This window comes from Macrotis lagotis, chromosome 5 (genome assembly GCF_037893015.1).
Source record: "Macrotis lagotis isolate mMagLag1 chromosome 5, bilby.v1.9.chrom.fasta, whole genome shotgun sequence".
NCBI classification, from domain to species: Eukaryota; Metazoa; Chordata; class Mammalia; order Peramelemorphia; family Peramelidae; genus Macrotis; species Macrotis lagotis.
The window spans coordinates 146,505,314-146,525,220 of NC_133662.1; the positions used below are offsets into that span (position 1 = coordinate 146,505,314).

A 19,907-nucleotide genomic window follows, 5' to 3' on the forward strand; every position below is an offset into this window, starting at 1 on the left:
AAGTATCTTAGTTCAAAAATGCCACACAGTAAATACAAAAGGAAAATTTTCTGTGTCAAAGGGAAGCTTAAAATAATAAAACTTTCTGAAAGAAATGAGAGAACATGTGACATCTCCTGAACAACAGGCATAGAAGAATTTACATTGAGGTCCACCAAAGACAATGCCACAAAAAATAAAAGAAATATTGATGGCTGGAAGTGGTATGCTCCCAAATCTATTTTTCCCATAATCCTTATGGTTTTTATTGTACAATTTTGCAAAGTACGGTACTTTTTAGGGACGTAGGTCATGGTATAGTAGAAATGACTGCATTATATTTACATAAATTATATATATATATAAATTACATATAATTTACATAAATTATATAAATGCACAAGTACATATATACAAGTCCACAAAACTCCTACTATGTTAGTTCATTGTGGCAGATGACCTTGGGTTCTCAAAATCTAAGCTGTGCCTACAGAGTCTTTCCAAGCTAAAAAATCTTTGAGTTTGGGCTTGGAGCCAGACAGCCTTGCTAAGTATAAAAATGTTTATTGTCACTAATCTGTCATCAATGAGACAAATCATTATTGCCTCAGAAATTCATCAAATTCATAAAACACAAAATGTCCCTCAGTCCTAATGAAATACTATTCTACATCCACAGTGATAGTCAATCAAATCAAGCACTGTGCTAAGTGCTGGGGGATACAAGAAGAGGCAAGAGACAAAACCTCCTATCAAGGACCTTATAATCTGATGGGAGAGACAAGAAGCAAAAATGTACAAAAAAGTTATACACAAGATAAACTGGAAATAATTGAAAGGCAAAGCTTCCTGTAGAAGATGGAATTTTAATTGGGACTTAAGGGAAGCCAGGAGGCAGAGATGAGGAGATAGAGCATTCCAAACATGGGGGAATAGTCAGAAAAATGACCAGAGCCAAGAAATGGAGTGTTTTGTTCATAGAAGAGCAAAGAGTTTGGTGTCACTGAATCAAAGAGGTACATGGCAGGGAATAAGGTGGAAGAAGACTGGAAAGGTAGGAGGGGCCTAGGTTATAAAGGGCTTTGAACATCAAACAGAGATTTGTATGTATTTGATCCTGGAGTCAATAGACAGCCAGTGTAGTTTATTGAGTAGGGGAAAAGGTTAGGGAGGGCTTTAATGATCAGACCTATGCTTGAATAAAATGAAGGTATCATATAAAGGAATAAAATGTGCCAATAATCACATGGTTTTTAGACTATAAACTCTTAATGGGGTCTGAAAATATTCATACTTCAGGGTATAAGAGTCCTCTTAACATACATTTTTGTTCAGTTATCCACAAATTAACAGTTCTAAAAGAACAAAACAGCATCCACATTGACATTCTTGTTATAAATAAAAGTAGAACACATAGAAAAGTACTGCTAAACAGACATTTAAAATTAAATTTAAATCCTCACAATTTTGCCTTAAAGAGAGTTACAAAGGTGTTGAAGTTGACTGTATTGTGGGCTCTCAAGAAATAAAAAGCACCATTTTGTAGAATAATTTGCCCTCTTGACCCAGAATGAATGTAACAGACCATCATGAAAATAATGTGCCAACATCCAAAGCAAAACATGAAGTAGAGAAATTCTTTGAAGTACTTAAGATTTTCCAGATGCAAGCAACATATACTTTGATACTTGATGGCTTGAATGCCTAAGGTACAGGAGGGAATAGTAAAAGTCATTTTGGAAAAATGTAACTTGAAAAAAAAGAAATAAAAGGGACTACTAGAAATACAAAATGAGCAAAAGTAAAAATAATGATTATCACTATCATTCTTCAGAAAATTTAACTAATAAAAACAAAGCTCTAATTAGGGATGTTGAAAGACCCCTAAAATCCAGAAAATTCCCCTAAAATCCAGTAAACACAGTGCAGACAAAAGCAGTGTTGCTTTAAAATACAAATATACTTGTAAAGCTTTACAGAAGTATTTTACAAGTCATTTTCTTATCTTTTGAGTCCCTTGCCCTTTATTCTGTGGCCATAATACCTTGGAAGACTTACTGATTGGCTAGCCTCACTACAAAGTCATGTTACTTAATCTTAACTGGGCTCTCACCATGGCAAGGCAAAACTTTTATGCTTCCCTAATTGATTATAACACTCACTACATCAGCTTTTCTAAACCTTTTCATCTCTCCTCAAAATCTCCATGATCTTCCTCCTCATACCCTCTCAGAAAGGTATGAGAACATCTGAGAACATTGCCTTTAATTTTACTGGAAAAAAATTGAGGCCACTTGCCAGAGCTTTCCTCTTCCTCATCTCATATAATTCAAATATTTCATCCTTCCGCTAAACCATCCCAACTTCTACAACAAATTGATTTTTCTTACCATAGATGTGGGAAACTTTCTGCCAAGAGTCAAAACTTTAAAAATTAGCCTGTTATATTTGGTCAAACATTTGATTAACCTCAAAAGGTTCTTAGATTTATTGAATTTTGATTCCCACTTGTGGTTGACTTGGTAGCACCAGACCAAATTATTTCAATATATATATATGCTAGACATATATATGCTTATATATATATATATATGTATATATATATATATATATATATATATGCTAGACATAGACATAGCCACCCTCTCACTTAATTTCTTCCACTCTACTGGCTGTTTCCCTTCTACTTAACTAATATGTGCAAGTCTCCTTTTCTCAGAAAATTCTCATTTGATTTATCCAATCCTGCTAGCATCTGTTCTCTCTCTCCCCCCTCTCTGTCTCTTTCTCTGTCTCTGTCTCTCTCTCTCTTTCTCTGTCTCTGTCTCTGTCTCTCATATATATATATATATATATATATATGTATATATATATATATATATATATATATATATATATATATCTTCTCCATCCCCCCTTTTTTGGTTAAACTTATTGAACAGACCATCTTGGAATCACTGTCTCTACTTCCTTTCTCCTTGCTAGACTTTCTGCTGACTTTCAATTTCATCACTTAGCTGAAATTACTCTCTTCAAAAAACCCAATAGTTTCTCAAGTACCAAATCTAATGGTCTTTTCTCAGTTCTCATCCTTCTTGACCTCACTATAGTCTTTGACACTGTCCATCACACTCTCCTCCTTAATTCTCTCTTCTTTCTGGATTTTAGTGACATTACTCTCTCCTGCTTTTCCTCCTACCTTTTGGGTTTCTTGAGTTACTTTTTTCTCTTGATTAATCTACAATCTTTGATTGTAGAATGCAACATTTGGTAGCTCAAAGATACTAAAAACATCAGAGTTAGGCTTCTAACACTGAGTGAATTATCTCTGCAAAATTTATAAATTTATATGAAATTTAAAATAAAATTTTCTATGAAATCTAGATAGTACTGTGCACAAATATATATTTTCATATAAAATTTATATGAAAAAGATGAAGTCATGGAATCAATGAAATATCATGTTTTCTATTTTTTATTTGTCTAATTATCCTAAACAAGGATCTCAAAAGGAAGTTCAGCTTAATTTTTAGGTTTCTGTTATATGTAATCCCATAATAGAAGATTCAATGTAAATTTTTATAATTGCTTTCTATTGTTTATTTAAAAGTAAAAATCATCTTTCTTGATAATTATTAGTACAGGAATTTATTGGTTGATTAATTAATGAAACGTGTATAAGTGACAATTGCATTCTTGAATCCAGCATCATCTAGGATGTAGATAGTAATGGAATTCCAGAAGTGCTGCCAAATTGATGGTTTGTTGATCAAAAGCAAGCAAAATTTACACTCAACAGGAAGGATGGAGTCAATAACAACCCAATTTCTTTCTCTGTATGTATAGTTTATGTTAGCATGCATGTGTCATTTTCTTGCTGTGTATATAATTATCTAGATTTATATTAATATATGTATTTAGCACACAAAGGAAGGGTCAAATTCTTATGTTTAAAGTCAAATTTAATTATTTAGTCATAAAATAATGAGATTATGAATAATTCTGAACTGTGAAGTGATACAAATTACCAGTGAATGGCATTTTTCGTTTAAATTTTAGTAACAGAGTCATAGAATGTTAGAAAACCAATTTGTCCATTTTAGACATAAACTTTTTCAACCCCTTCACTTTATGGATGCAGGAATTGAGGCCCTGAATTCTCTTGGCCTGCTGTATTCAAGGCTGGATATCAAGTTATAGCAAATCCAAAAGTAAAACTCAGATCTCCTGATTTGTTGTTCAGTATTCTTTCATCATGCTTTATTGTTGTTCAGTCAGGTTTAATTCTTTGTAATCCCACGGACCATATCACATCAATGTCCATGGAATTTTCTTGGCAAAGATAGTAGAATGGCTTGCCAGTTCTTCAGCTCATTTCACAGATGAGGAAACTGAGACAAACAGGGTTAAGTGAATTGTCCTGGGTCATACAGTTGGTAAGTGCCCAAAGTCACATTTGAACTCAGGTCTTCCTGACTCCAGGTCCAGAGCTCTATCCAGTGGAGAAGAACGTGAAGTTGGTGACTTAGTATAGCACCCCCTTACTCAAATCCAATTCATATGCTTGTCATGAAAGCAATTCCCTGATGTCATAGTCTTCCTGAATGAAGGACAAACATCATCATCCATCTACATTGGCAGGAGATACCTTACCCAAGAATTCCCTATCCAAATGATAAATGTAAACACAATACAAATTTAAAACAAATAGTAAATTTACAATAGAGAAAAATCTGGCTCTCTGCTTCATACTATTTAGCTCCATGAAAACAACCATTTGTATAAGATATTTTAACAAAGAACAGTGGCAACCCTAATCTTTTTTTTGTTCTTGAATCCTCTGTTGTTATTCCTACCTACTTGGTTAAGTAAGAGCCATCTGGAGAGGGGGAAGGATGTCCCTTAGTGAATACAAGATCTCTAGCTAAAAATCAATTGTGCTGGACCTAGTAGAAATAATATTGTATGCAAATTTAATCAATTTGAATTTTAATAAAAAGTGAAAAGTACATCTTTCAGAACACTTCAGATGCATTGCTATTATGATACTACAAAGGAGAAAGGCTTATGGAGGCATTGTCCAGCTGAAATGTTCAGGGCACACTTTCTAAGGTGGGGAATACTCCAGTCTAAGAGAACACCTGGTTGAGTAAAAAAGATCCCTGGATTTTGAGTTAAAAGCCCTGGCAACAAATTCTACTTCCACCTCTCTACTTTTCCATTTCCTCATCTATAAAAAGGGGGATAGTATTTGTTTTATTTAGCTTAAGGATTATGTGGACTAACATCATTATTGGGGACCATCATCATCATCAAAAGTATTTCATAAATGTCTCTTTGTACACAGTACTATCCAGATTCCATTGTTTAGAATTTGACTTCTTTGATCTCTGGTGTTGATGCCATTCACCTGACAAGTTGGATCTTTTGTGATGAGAGTGCCTACAGTTAGCATTTTTAAACATTTATCTTCTGTTTTCTAGGAGATGTACGAGTAAGAGGACATACAGGGGTCCCTGCGGAACGCCGTGGCTCCTACCCATTCATTGACTTCCGCCTTCTTAACAGTGAGTAATTAAACATACCTGGAAAGAAAGATGCTTTCTGTTTTTAAAAAAAATCATAATTTCCCTATGAACTTCAAAACTCTTCTTCCTTCTCCATATATCTCCTCCCAACCCAGACTTTAATTTTATTGTCTGCTTCCTACTCTGACAATATTACCCTACCCTAATTCTTAAGATTGTTTTGTGGATTAAATAAGATATTAAATGTCAAATTATTTGGAAAGATATATGAAAACTATAAAAATATGAGGTTGAGATTTTACTTCTATCTCCTTGAACTCCTAAAAAAGATTTAAGGCTATTCTTACTTTTAAAAATCCTAAAGTGAAGATATTCCAAATTTTTTTTGGTAACCCAGTAAACATTTCACTAATATGACATCTCTGTCTGAACTAAATTCTGATATAAAACCCATAGTAACTTTCCATAGAAAAGTCTCACTACCATAGTTGATTTATATAACTCCATATCCACTTACTTCTTCTACTCAGGAGACTTCAAAAGTTCAACTTTCAGAAGAACATACTCTCCATCCTTCCTCTTCCTTTCGAATTTTAAAATCCTCCCTCTCTCCTTAGCTTTTGATTAAATAATTTGGTTTTCTGTTTTTACTTCATAATTCCATCATTTAGAACCATTACGAACTGGTTACTAATCTTAATTCTACATTCCTCAAACAACTAACCTTAATTTTGAGTTTGAAGGGAAAAAAAAACTACGTTTCAAGTTTTGCTTTGACTGATGCAAAGAAAAAGCAGAAACGATGTCCTCCCTCCTCAAGTAGTTTACATTCTGTTGGGAGAAATGACAAATGAAAAGCAAAACATACAAGACAAATCAAAGTGAATGGAAAGTAATCTTTGAGGGACTAGCACTAGCAACTGATAGAAACTGGAAAGTCTTCATGAATTAACCCTCAAGCTGAGTCTTAAAGGAATCTAGGAGCATTCCAAGAATGACATTCCAAATGTATGTCAATGGGAGACACAGTTTATGTGTGAGAACAGCAGTTAGAATAGTATGACTAGATTATAGACCATAGGGAATGGAGAATGAGACAAGTATGTATTAAGCACCCAGATTCTGTGCTATACATTTTGCAAATATTATTTCATTTGATACAATAACCTTATGAGGTAGGTGTTTGTATGATGCTATTTTACAGCTGAGAATACTGAGATTGTGATTTACCCAGGGTCATAGGATTATTAAAGTGTCAGATTGGATTAGAACTTGTGTCTTCTTGACTGCCACCAAGCATTCTATGTATGCACTGTACTACCTAGCTGCCTCCTGTTTGTGGAAGGGAGAATAATTCAAGAAGACTGTAAAGGTAGGAATGAGCTGGGCTGGGTTATAAAGATTTTTTTAAAGTATCAGAGGATTTTGTATTTCTTTGTGTGGGATGTCACTGGAATTATCACAAAGGGGAATGACACAGTCAGACCTATGTTTTAGGTGGCCAAATTGGAGAATGGATCAGAGTAAGAAGACATCTGGGGGCGGCTAGGTGGCATAGTGGATAAAGCACCGGCCTTGGAGTCAGGAGTACCTGGGTTCAAATCTGGTCTCAGACACTTAATAATTACCTAACTGTGTGGCCTTGGGCAAGCCACTTAACCCCATATGCCTTGCAAAACCTTGAAAAAAAAAAGAAGACATCTGAGGCAGTGAAACCAAAGAAGACAGTTGTGGTTGTCTAGGACAGAGATGCCAAAGGTCTTTGTAGTGAGAATATATGTGAGAAATTCTATAGAGAGAAAAAAAAATTACAAGATTTGGCAACTGATCAAATAGAGAGAGTGAATGAAGCAGAGTCCAAAATGGCACATAACAGGGAAGTTGGTGACAAGATTAACAGGAATATGATTAATTCTGTTTTGGACTTATTGAATTTGAGATGCCTATGGGACACCCAATTCTAAATGTTTAACCATCAGTTTGTGTCTAAATGTTTAACCATCAGTTTTCACAGGATGAAAACTTAGTAGAGAAATTGAAGCTGTATATATAAATCTCAGAATCATTTGCACTGATATGCTCAAAGAACCCACAAGAGCTAAGGACAGAACCAAGGAAGAGAGCATAGAAAGAAAAGAGAAAACACAAGAGAAAGCCTTGGGGAAGATCCACAATTAGCAGGTGCAATATAGATGAAACTCCAAAAAAAGCTACTGAGGAGTTACTCAAATTGGTAGAAGAACCAATAGGGAGAAGAATCATGAAAAAGTCAGAAAAAAGAGAACGTCCAAGAGGATATGGTCGTTGATAGTGTCAAATGCTAAATAAAGACCAAGAAGGATCTGAAAGTTAACAGACCACTGTTAATTTTGAAGAAGGGAGCTTCAGGTAAATAATGTGGTTGGAGACCAGATTATAGAAATTTAAAAGTGAGAAGAAGGAAAATGTAAAGAACTAATATTGATAAGGTTGGGTTTTTTTTTCAAGAAGGGGAAGATATAGAGTGATAACCAAAAAGTATGTTAGTATCAAGTGAAGGATTTTTGTTAAAGTATAAACGAAATTAAGTATATTTCCAGACAGCAAAGAAGGAACTTACAGAGACAGAATGGAAATTAAGAAAGTGGAAAGGATGGTGGGAAGTTGATTACTGGAAAAGACAGGTGGGGATGGGATCAAGGATATGTATAGAGTTGACCTAGTCAAGAAGAAGGGCCTCCTCACAATCAGAGACTGAAATGAAGGAAAAGAAAGTGATGAAAAGATAATCAGAGGAATATGAGATGGAGAGGAGGAGAATAATGTGGACTGTAATATACAATGACAGAAAATATGTTTTTGGAACATAAGTCAAGTTACAGGTCCATATTCATCTTCAAGTGGAAAAAACTCAGGAGCCTTCTATCACTAGAACAGTCTAAGGGACCTGGAATCCACAAATAGACTTCAAAGGGTTCATGAACTTGGATAGGAGAAAGAAATTACATTTTTATGTTCGCTAACTTCTGATTAAAATTTAGCATTTCTTTCAATTATGAATTTTAACTGTATTGTGTGCATCATATGTGCATATACATATATATACATACATACATAAACATGTGACTGATTAGGAAGGGGTTAGTAGGTTTCCCCAGATTGTCAAAGGATTAATGACACAGAAAAGGTTAAGTCTCCCTGATCTAGAGAATTAGTTCATTCCAAAGCCATTTTAAGGAATAAAAGAGGAGAGTGAAAATAAGGTAACAAGCACTTCACAAACCATTAGATATAAAGCCAAGCAGTTCTCTTCCTACTTTTCAAAATTAGCCTGGTAACATATGTAGCAGAATATATGGCATACAATAAATAAAAAAATCAGTTCCTATATGTACACTGTCAGTTGCAAAATTCTCTGAAAAATCACTGATATATAAGTTTTTGTTTAAAGAAATATGGTGATAAATAAAAGATTATGGATAATCTTGTATAAATACATTTATATAATAATGTATATTTATTACATTTATAAATATATATACAGTTATATATTTAAATTTAAATATGTAATTTAAATATATATATATATATGTATTTTAAGCTTTTAGAAGGCAGGTTTTTGGCAATGTATATAATGATAGCAATCCAGATAAAGGAGCAAAAACACAGGTTAGCTCCACCATAAATAATCAGTGGGCATACTTAAAACCTATTTTCAGATTCTCCAGTTCTTCTCTTCATGCTAAATTTAAGTGTTGAGTGTGCCACAAGTAATGAAAACTATTTGTTAGACCATTTACTTTATTCTTTCACTTGCCCCATAGGATCCAAATCCTAATGATCCAGTTCACTATGGAACCCAGTACAAATAATTGTCTCTATGTGGAAGATGTGTTCTTCCGTGTTGTTTAAGGGCAACATATATGTGAGGGTACAGTTAGATCTTTTTTCTCTATGAGATTATAAACTCCATGAGACCTAGACCAGGCTATATAATCCCCAAGGACCTAGTAGATAAGTAGGTGGCAACAATAGATAGAACACTGGTCTTTGAGTCAAGAAGACCTGAATTCAAATCCAGACTCAAAAATTTACTTCCTTGTGACCTTGAGCAAATAATTTACCCTCTGTCTGCCTCAGTCTCCTGTTCAATAAAATAGAAATATTAATATCACCTAACTCTCAGGGTTGTTTTGAGGATTAAATAGGAAATTTGTTGGCTTAGCACAATGCTTCACATACACTGAATGTGCTTAATTGCTTATTTCCTTTCTAATACATGATCCACCTTTGGTTCTTTTTATATGTCATTTCCTCCATTTAAGTTGCCCTTCCCTCTCCTCTTCAACAACTTATGACCCTACCTCATCCAAATATCAAAACTAAATTTTTCCAGGGATTCATCCCTGATTCACCTCACTACATTCTCGTCACCCTTTCACTGTAGTTGCATGTTGATTTGTATTATTTTAACTCAAGGAGGTAGAAAGGTCTTAAGTCTTTTAAGGATATATCCAATACATCTTCACTAAGGAGTGTTTTCTGTGCAATTTCAACTGGATTGTCAGGTTCGAGAAAGGAAAGAATCCCATTTTTTCATTTCTATAATTAACTAAACACTTTCACAGCACCTAAGATGGCACCCAGTCTGTACTGTTTAGAGTTGTAGAATCTCAAGAGATGAAAAGACTTCAAAGGTCATCCAGAAGACATCAAATATGAATGAAAATCTACTCTACAACATCTCTGACAAGTGGTCACCCAGCCTCTACTTTCAAGACTTCCAGTGATGTGGAACTCAATAACTTTTGAGACAGCCCATTCCAGTTAAAAAAATTACTATCTAATCTATCTAAATTACTATCTAAAATATCTAATCATAATCTCCATCTTCACAATTTCCACTTATTGCTCCTTTCTGCTGACCTTAGTAAATATTTCCCCAAGCAAAATAATTGTAATTATTCTTCTGAAATCTATCTATCCACCACTAGTTCTCTTGCAGGACATGTGTTCTGATCCTTTTGCCAATCTAATCATACTTCTTTCCTTTATTCCCTGGTTAGATGATATACCCCCCATATATCACTTTGTCTCATTATCTTCCAATGCATTTGTCATGTAATATTATTTTTAACTGTTTCTCTCCCTTCTACTTAAACTGTAAGTTTAGAGAGTTTGTTCATATTCCACCCTGCCCCAGCTTAATGTTTTGTACACAGTAGTTGCTTAACAAATGTTGGTTGATGAATATACTCCATTTCTTTAAAAAAAATCTTTCCCAAAGGTGAGATCTCAAACTGACCAAAATCATATAGATATACTTTGATGAAGTAGATAAGACTTATCTCATCCCTTGTTCTGAGCGCTTGAGATTTTACTAATTCATTCTAAATCTTTTGGTACTACAATGACATGCTTATTGTGTTGACTGAATTTAAATATGAAGTTCACTTTAAAAAAAAAAGCTTGGGGGCAACTGGGTGGCACAGTGGAGAGAGCACTGGTCCTGGAGTCAGAAGTACCAGGGTTCAAATCCGACCTCAGATACTTAATAATTACCTAGCTGTGTGGCCTTGGGCAAGCTACTTAACCCCCATTTGCCGTGCAAAAACCTAAAAAAAAAAAAAAAAGCTGCTTTTTTCATACTAACAGTTGTTAATGCTTAATGTACCCAGAAGGTTTAAATGAAATGGAACTCAAAGACCTTCAGTTATTAAGTAATGAGATTAGTTGGGATTATCTCTAAGATTTTCCAGACTTAAAATGTTACAGTTCTATGATTCCAAAGTAATTTCCCAAGATTTTTTTTTTTGGAGGAGTAGAGGTGGCAAAGCCAGTACCTTTATGGCACCTTCTAGATTACTGGCAAGTTGGAAGGATAGCATTAAATGAAAAACAATAAGGTATTTACAACGTGAGTTCTATTATGTTCTACAGGGATAACTGACACCAGGCTATTCATTCATTTAAGGATCAGTTTGGCTTTCAACTTACCCTTTGATGTGTGTGTGTGTGTGTGTGTGTGTGTGTGTGTGTGTGTGTGTGCATGATGCAGATGTGCATGATACTAAAAGTATCTTTTCTAGGCCTAGACAATTATACTTTAGCTATATTTTATGACATCAATTCTTGATATATGTACTGATGGACAAACCTAATACACAATCCCTTTCAGCTGCACAGCATAGTTCGAACATTGGGCCTTCTTCATGAACAGAAGTTCCATATGAACAAGCTGGGTCCAAAACTGAATGAGAAAAGAAGTAAGCATTTGAGAAATCATAAAATATTTCTAAAGAATTCAGCATGTTCTCTCCAACAAAAACCCATCGTTTGAAAACTAACATTCTTTCAGTGGTGCTATATGACTGGTAATCTTGGAATAAGTCAGTTAATCAAGTATTTAGTAAGCATCAACTTTTTGCCAGATATTGTACAGGGAACTGAGGATATAAAAATGATAAAAAAAAAAAAAAATACATGACGGAGAGACACTAGCACTTGGAGCAGGAAAAGCATCACACAAAAAGTAGTGCTTAAGCAGAATTTTTTTAAAGAAAACAAGGGATTATAATCAGTTGCTGGGGGCGGGGGTGATGCTTTCTAGACATGGGAGACAGATTGCACAAAGTCATGAATTATGAACAGCAAAAAAAAGACCAGTTTGACCAGATTCTATAGTGAACTAAGGGAAGTAATATATAAGAAATTTGGGAAACTATGTTTGGATCTACTAGTGAATGACTAAGATCCAAAGAAAGAGGTCTTTCTGATCCTAGAAATTACAAAGAACCATTGGAATATAGTGAGCAAGAAAGTATCTATTATTTAGGGATATCATTTTGACAGATTTGATAGATATGTGAAAAATGGATTGAAGAAGGAAGAGATCTGAGACAGGGAGATCAATTAGGAGTTGCTGCAATAATCCAAATGAAAAGTGACAAGGGCTTGAACCAGAGAAGTGTCTGTGAATAAAGAGAAGGGGATAGGATAGATGCAGTATTGTTTATAAGAGCTTAAATGGTAAAATTAGACATAAGGCTAGCTGGTCAACTAACATTAACACCAAACTACGTAAGTGATGGAGACATAAAAACTTTCTTTGGAGGAATTATGGGGGAAGGGGGAAGGGGGAGAACCTTCAGTTGAATGGACAAGCTATAGAGTTTATCCATCAATACATATAACTAGAGATAGAGTTGAGCCCAGAATTAAACTAAACAAAAGCAGTAAAAGATGCCATCAGAAAAAAATGTATAATAGAAAAAGAGGAGATTCATGTGATAAGTGTATCAAATAGACAGTACAAATGCTCCACTAATATATTTAAGATGTCAAGAAAGCAATGAAGGCCTCCAGCATAATGAGTTGACCCCCTAGCAAATTTATGAGAAGAATTTGAGCAAGAGTTATAAAGGATAGGCAGTCATGCATGGATTGCTAGCTGCATCATTAAAACTAACATTTGAACTGGTAAGATAGCAAATTCATTTGAGCATTGAGTACTTGACTATGAACAAGAATTGCACACGTTAAGGCGGCGTGGATGGGTTGCATTATATACCCCAAGAAGCAATATTCACAGAGAACCTTAGATTCAGACCTAGGAAAAACTATCTAATCCAATGTCTTTATTTTCAAATGAGGAAACTGAGGCCTAGAAAAGTTAAGCAATTTCCCCAAGTTATAATAAGCAATAAGTAACAGACAGGATTGAAACTTGGGTTTTCTGACTCTAAATTTAGCATTATACAACCTCATTAGGGAAATTGTCAATTGATTAAAGCTTTGATGCAACAAAGTAAGCATGATGTAAAGAATATTAAAGAGTAAAGACAAAAATACAATGGATTATTTTTAATATAATGTACTGAGACATTTTACAAAGCTGTATTGTGATATATTATAATCAGACTGATGGTTTATGGTGAATTTACTGTAGTTACTCTTTTTTATTTGTGGGTATCTTAAGTCTCATTTCAGAGATTCATCCTGTTAGTGATATATTCTTGGGTTTCCAAAGGTTTTGACATTAAAGAGAAAGATTAAGCAGCAAAATATTTGAGTAAAGGCCCTACAAATGTGTTGGCAAGTTATCTGATATAATCCCATGATGCATGATGCTCTACTTTAGTAGATCTCCTTCCAGGTTGATAACAATCAATTTACTACAAATCTTTGGGATTTTTCATTCAACCAGCCCTGGATTCATCTAATTGAACTCTGCCAGGTCAAATGTCTTAGTATGATTGTAAAGGATTCTCCCAAAAAATGTAAACATCTTGAAGGCAAGAACTTGCTAAGGACAGACAACATCAAAAGTTTAATCATAGTATGATGAATCATTTTGGTAATAGAAAATCAATTAAACCTTCTACTAAGGTATTAAAGAGTTTTGATATTCTCTGGCAGACTTCACACCTAGTGAATCGTAAATTTTTGTACTAAACAGAAAATATTTTTAAAGGAGAAAAAAAGTGTTGGAAGGACAACAGGAAAAAGACTTTGTTGTAGTATTGCCAAAGCAAGGAGTTCATGGAGGAAACTGCAAGGGGTAAATATAATTGAAAAGCAAGTGAAATTAGAGAAGACTCTTCTTGATTTTTGATTCTCTGTCTCCTGACTTAATATAGTTGGCAACGGTGAGCAAACAATGACTACATTGGAGATGTTCCCATGGCAACAATTTGAGAGCAAGTCAGAGAGATTTCTACGTACCTAGAAAAGGAAGTGACATACAAAGGACATATTCCTGGTAGGAACCATAGGGTTGGAGAGAATTAAAGAGTCCCTGCTTAGGGCATTAAAGGTCTAAACGTCATTAGCCACTGAGAACCAGAGACTCCAGATCAGAGAAAGGCTTTGCGTCAGTAGGTTGACCATTTGCCCCTCCTTGTCAATTTGTTCAACTTGATTTCCAGCATTCTATTCTTCAAGACTTCAATTTCAAAGGGTATATTTGGTTCTGTAAGTATCAGGACAATTTTAATGGTACTGCAAAAGTCATTTTTCCCCCTTATTGTTTTTCTCTTCATCAAGATATTACGTTATTTTTTTGTTTACTTTCTGAGGAAGAAATGACCTAGAGACTGGGAAACCATCTTTTAAAGAAATATCTCTACAAGACACTTCAGGGAACTCTAGTTTTCTTTCTACTCTTTAGAAATTCAAATAAAATTCATAATAGAACTATCCTCCAAAAATCACTAAGTATCAGGTGATAGGGATAAAAATTCTGACTTTAGCAAAGGGGGAAGGACACTGAGGAAAAGATGTCATCTAACTACAAAGTAATGATAAAATCACATTACAGAATTTGTACCAAGATATATTCCTCATAAAGTACATGTAATAATACTGTCTTTAATCCCTGCAAGCTACTTTCAACAGTGCCCTCCAAATTCTTGGTTGAATTTTCTTAAATTCAAGTTCAGAAGTATAATTAAATTTAATTCATTCCAGCAGACATTTATTAAATGTCTGAGGCCCCAGGCAAGACAATGGGAAAAGAAAAAAACCAAAACTTGTACTCAAGGAGCATACATTCTACTAAAGGAATAAGCATGCACCTAAATATAATTCCATTCCATTCAACAAAAATTTGTACCTACTATCTACAAAGCATTACATTAGTGGGTATACCAACATAAAAAATGAAGCTGTCCTGTCCTTGAGAAGTGGAGTTTTACAACCAGATGAAGATGAAGGTATTCAAGCAGAGTATGAAAATTATATGAATCCAGAACTTACTGAATAACCAGAAAGAAGATTAATGGTAAACCAGTTATTGATCTGGAAGGAAATCCGTAATAAGAGTACTCTGACGAAAGATAAGCTAAATAGAGCTACGAAGGAGATCCAAGTACAATTGCCTGAGAAATCATTGGAAATATGGGATTAAGAGATGGTTATTAAAAAAATTACAAAGATAACTTGGGTATCAGTATCAATTGCAAAGTGCTTACACAGTGTCTAGTACACAGTAAGTACCAAATAAATGTTAACTATTTTGATATTAATAAACCATTTTAACATTAATATTCAGTTTTTAAAACCACGGGATTCATCAGATTGCTTTATCTCACCTTTTCAGTTCAAATGAAAATGTTCATTATCAGCTCCTCCTTGAGGACTATGAGGAAAAGTCACAGCTGGTGACTGTGGAAAAGACAGTATTTAATACAATCTAAATGGGCTAATACCTCCCCAAAATTCACTGTTGGCCATTGACTAGGTTTGATATATGTATGGGAGACAAGTTGTTTGATAGTAAGTTTGGGTATGGAATTGGATAGGTCTAGGAGAATAGCTTGAATTGCCTTGGGGAAACTGCAAAGTTTTAATGATAATGCCAAGATTTCCTCTAAAACAAAGGCCCCTCTTTTTTAATACCAATATAATTATGTTGCTGCAAATAATGCAACACAATAGGGAGTACTGGATGTGAACAAGTTGCTTGTAATACATTACAAACATGGAAGTATGCAGAGGAAACAGTGTAAGGAATGTCATAAAACTGGTCAGGAAAACTATAACCCACAGGCCAAATTCATATTAATATTTCAATTGCATTTTAAAGTATAAAAACCACTCTTGAAAAAAAGTGGTAGTCCAGATTTGACTCTTGGGCTATAGTTTACTGACCCTTGTCATAAGAGAAGTATAGGAATGAAAAAAAACTAGTGCAGTTAAAAATTGCAAAAATGAAGGAAAATCAATGGACAAACCTTTATACTAATCAAGGAAGATATACCTCCTCCCCTGAGCACTTGGTGAATTACCTTAAACTTATGGAAGACATGGACAAGAGTTGCACACGTTGGTAAGCTTAGAAGCAAGTTATATTATCAAAGGGAACAACCAAACAAATAAGAACACAGATCTAAAACACAAATGCAAGCATCTTAAGATCAGAAACAAAATTCTATAGTCATCCCATATTCACCCTTCAGTTTGAGAATGTGCCATGTTATCAAATGCCTTCAATGAGGATGAACATAGTATCAAGTTCAACTATTGCATTGATGTTAAATTCTTCAACCTGAAAAGTCTACTTGCAAGACCAAAGTGAAGGGAGTATTGGTGTGTTTGTAAATGATTGTGCACTCAAATGAAGCCTCTGACACTGAGATGTAACAAAGTATGGATTCATCCTTTGCTGCTTGTTTTGACCTAACAATACCAAGAAAACACAGGTGTTCCATTAGCCAGCACTACTATTCATATGTGGAACCATTGGTTATAGAAAATGGAGAAGTTTTGAATACTCTGAATGAGTTCACTTATCTTGGCAGTGTACTCTTGTGCTGACTTCACTGTTGTATGCCTGTGAAACCTGGACAGTGTACCAATGCCATGCCAGGAAACTGAACTGTTTCACTTTGAATTCTTAGGAAAATTCTGAAGATCATCTGGCAGGTAAGATAGATACCAGACACTGAAGTCCTTTCTTAGATCAAATTGCCAGTCATTCAGAGTCTACCAGAGAGAATGCAATTCCAATGGTCTGACCACGTTGGTTGAATGCCAAATGTATGCTTGCCTGAAAGACTATTTTATGGAGAATTCACAGAATAAGAGCTCACATAGTGATCAGAAAAAAAGTGATATAAGGACACTCTCAAGGACTCTCCTAAGAACTTTGGAATTAATTGCATGACATGAGAGACCCTGGCACAGAATTACCCAGCACGTTGTGCCCTCATTAAAGAAATTGCTGTGCTCTATGAACAAAGCAGAATTGAAGTAGCTCAAAAGAAATGCAAGATGTGCATATTTAGAGAATTCATCCCAAATGTTCATGTGGACTATTTGTATTTGACTTTTCATAGAGCATTCTAAATTTTTATTGGTCTGATCAGCCTTTAACCTCAGTCTGAGAAGCAATGTGGGCTAGGAGATAGATCCCTTTAACCTCAGTCTGAGAAGCAATGTGGGATAGGAGATGCAGAGCTGTCCTGGAATGGAGCATTTGGGCTTTGGGAAGAGTTGGAGAACTAAACTGGAAAGCAGCATTCTCTTGATTGAAACCATGCAGTCATTGAGTTGGAACAACTTAAGCTTGTGAAATAAAATAGAATTCATCCTCCTATAGTAACTGCATTATGGTAATTGGCTTGACTGTATTCATTGTTGCTTTTTTATTTGTTTTTAAGGCAAAAGGTATTTCCTGATTTTTGTCACCCTATTTTCAGATTCTCTAGAAAATGTAAAAAGCATGTATAACGCTCAGCAACCTAGGTTATAAATTAAAAGAGCAAGTCTTTCCTTTCTTATCTCTATAAACATTGTTATCTGAGAGCAAATTTAAGAAAGTAACATTATCCTAACAAGGCAAATTACTGTGGGGCATCACTGAAATTTATTACTTAAGCATAACCTTGGCAGGGGTGGAGAGACATCAGGATAAGGTGGCACCAACGACTGAGGAAACCCCCAGAGGAGGAATGATTGATGTCATAAACATTTAACGGCAACAAAAGATCTAAGACAAAGTGTTAGGCTTTTTTAACAGGCATTTGTTAAGCACTCATTATGTGCCAAACCCTATACTAAGTACACCATATAAATATTATCTCATTTGTTCCTCACAATAATCCTCGGAGGTAGTTGCTATTATGACCTTCATTTTATAGAGGAGGGAACTGAGGCACAGAGAAGTTAAGTGATTTGTCCAAGCTTACACAACTCCTACGTATCTAGAGCTCAATTTGAATTTAGGTCTTCATAATTACAAGTCCAGAGCTTTAACTAATGGACCATCTAGCTGCCTTTTTAAAATCTTTCCAACGGCCTAGTTTCAGTTATGGACACCCATAAATCAGGACCACTTTAGGACATCAGATTCCTGCTGGTGGCCTACAAGCAGTATGTTTGGAGTGTAATTGAAGGCTATATGATCATAATTTGAGAGGGCAGAGGGGAAGGCTATAACCTCTGATTTTTAAGGCATCAAGATTTTCACTCAAGTTTCTAAGGACTTGGATACCTGTGGAAAAATTCAAAAAACTTAGAGTTCCACCCCTTTTGATCTTGGACAAATCCCCACACACACCCTGCTCTCTAAGCTTCACTTTTCTCATCCACAAACCGAGTAGTTTTCAATCAAAAGATCTGGATGCTAAGGGTAGGAACAATGGGAACCTTGAGAAGTATACATTACATCTTGGTGTATGCTTAGAAGACAGCTTTAGGGTTTAACATTCACCATTTTTTCAACAGAGCAGATTTTAAAAGGGTTCAGAGAAAGGATAGATACATAAAATAATGAAATAAAAATCTATAGCGAATATCAGCACGGGAGGAATGGGAAACTCTCAAGAATGACATTTTGAAATCTCAGAGAAATAATTCCATTGAGCAGGAAGAGAGAGCTGCCTAAATAATATGGATAAGAAAACAATATATGGGATACTTCTCATCTCTCCAACTGAGATTTTTAAGATATATACAGAAAATGAAAGCAGAACATGTAATAGAAGATGAGTACAAAACCATGACCTAATTCTGCCAGTATAGTTCAAGAAGGTTAAAACTCAAAACAAGCTAAGACTGAAAGGGAAAGCTAAAGACAACTAAGAGAGTAGTGTTAGCTATATTGGGGGAAAGAGCATAAAAGTAGGGATGAGATGGCAATTCATGATGGCTAGTACTATGGTTAAGGGATGGTAAAGAGCAGGTAGAACCATTCAACATTTACTTCACTTCTATATTATTTATAAAGAGAATGATTTTTGCACTGGAAAAGATGGGAGGAAATGACTTATAAAGATTTACCTACCCAAGATATTTAGGAAGATAATAACAGAGCATCTCATCACCTCTGACTACAAGTTGAGGTGATACCTCACTTTTCCACTATCCTATTATATTGCTTCAATAGCCTCAGTGCAATGCTTTGTGATAGGAAAGAAAACATCTCTTCTCCAAGTTTTAGAGCATCTTCCTACATGCCCTGAGGTAGATAATAAAATTGGATTTTCATGATAAAGTTTTATCCAAGGTAGAAGTGGTAACTCTTCATCCAGACATCTCAATTATTCATCAGCAATAACCAGAAAATGTCATTAAACCCCATAAGTAAAAGAGTCTAATTCAGTAAGAGATTAGATCAAATGATGAAAAACTTCCTGAATATAACAAATAATGAAACTGAAATGACATTCCCTGGAGATTGTTGAAGGTCAAATAGTTAATGTATGGTTTATGTATGTCTTGCCAATAGAGGCAAAATGATAAAAAAAAAAACAGATCATCCACATATATGTTGAAGTATATATATATATATATATATATATATATATATATATATATATAAAACTGGCTTGCCCAAGGCCATACAGCTCTGTAATTATATATATATATATATATATATATATATATATATATAGTCCACAAAAGGAGAGCCACCTTCCT

The 19,907-nt window shown here is 34.7% G+C and overlaps 1 protein-coding gene across 2 annotated transcripts in view; it reads left to right on the plus strand.

Moving 5' to 3' along the window:
• PDE7B (phosphodiesterase 7B) overlaps nt 1–19,907 on the plus strand; it is a 494,425-nt gene that overhangs the window by 367,932 nt on the left and 106,586 nt on the right. For both annotated transcript variants that reach the window (XM_074187651.1, XM_074187650.1), the window contains one exon: nt 5,463–5,546. In XM_074187651.1, coding sequence (XP_074043752.1) covers nt 5,463–5,546 — 84 coding nt within the window. The remainder of the gene's footprint in view (nt 1–5,462; nt 5,547–19,907) is intronic.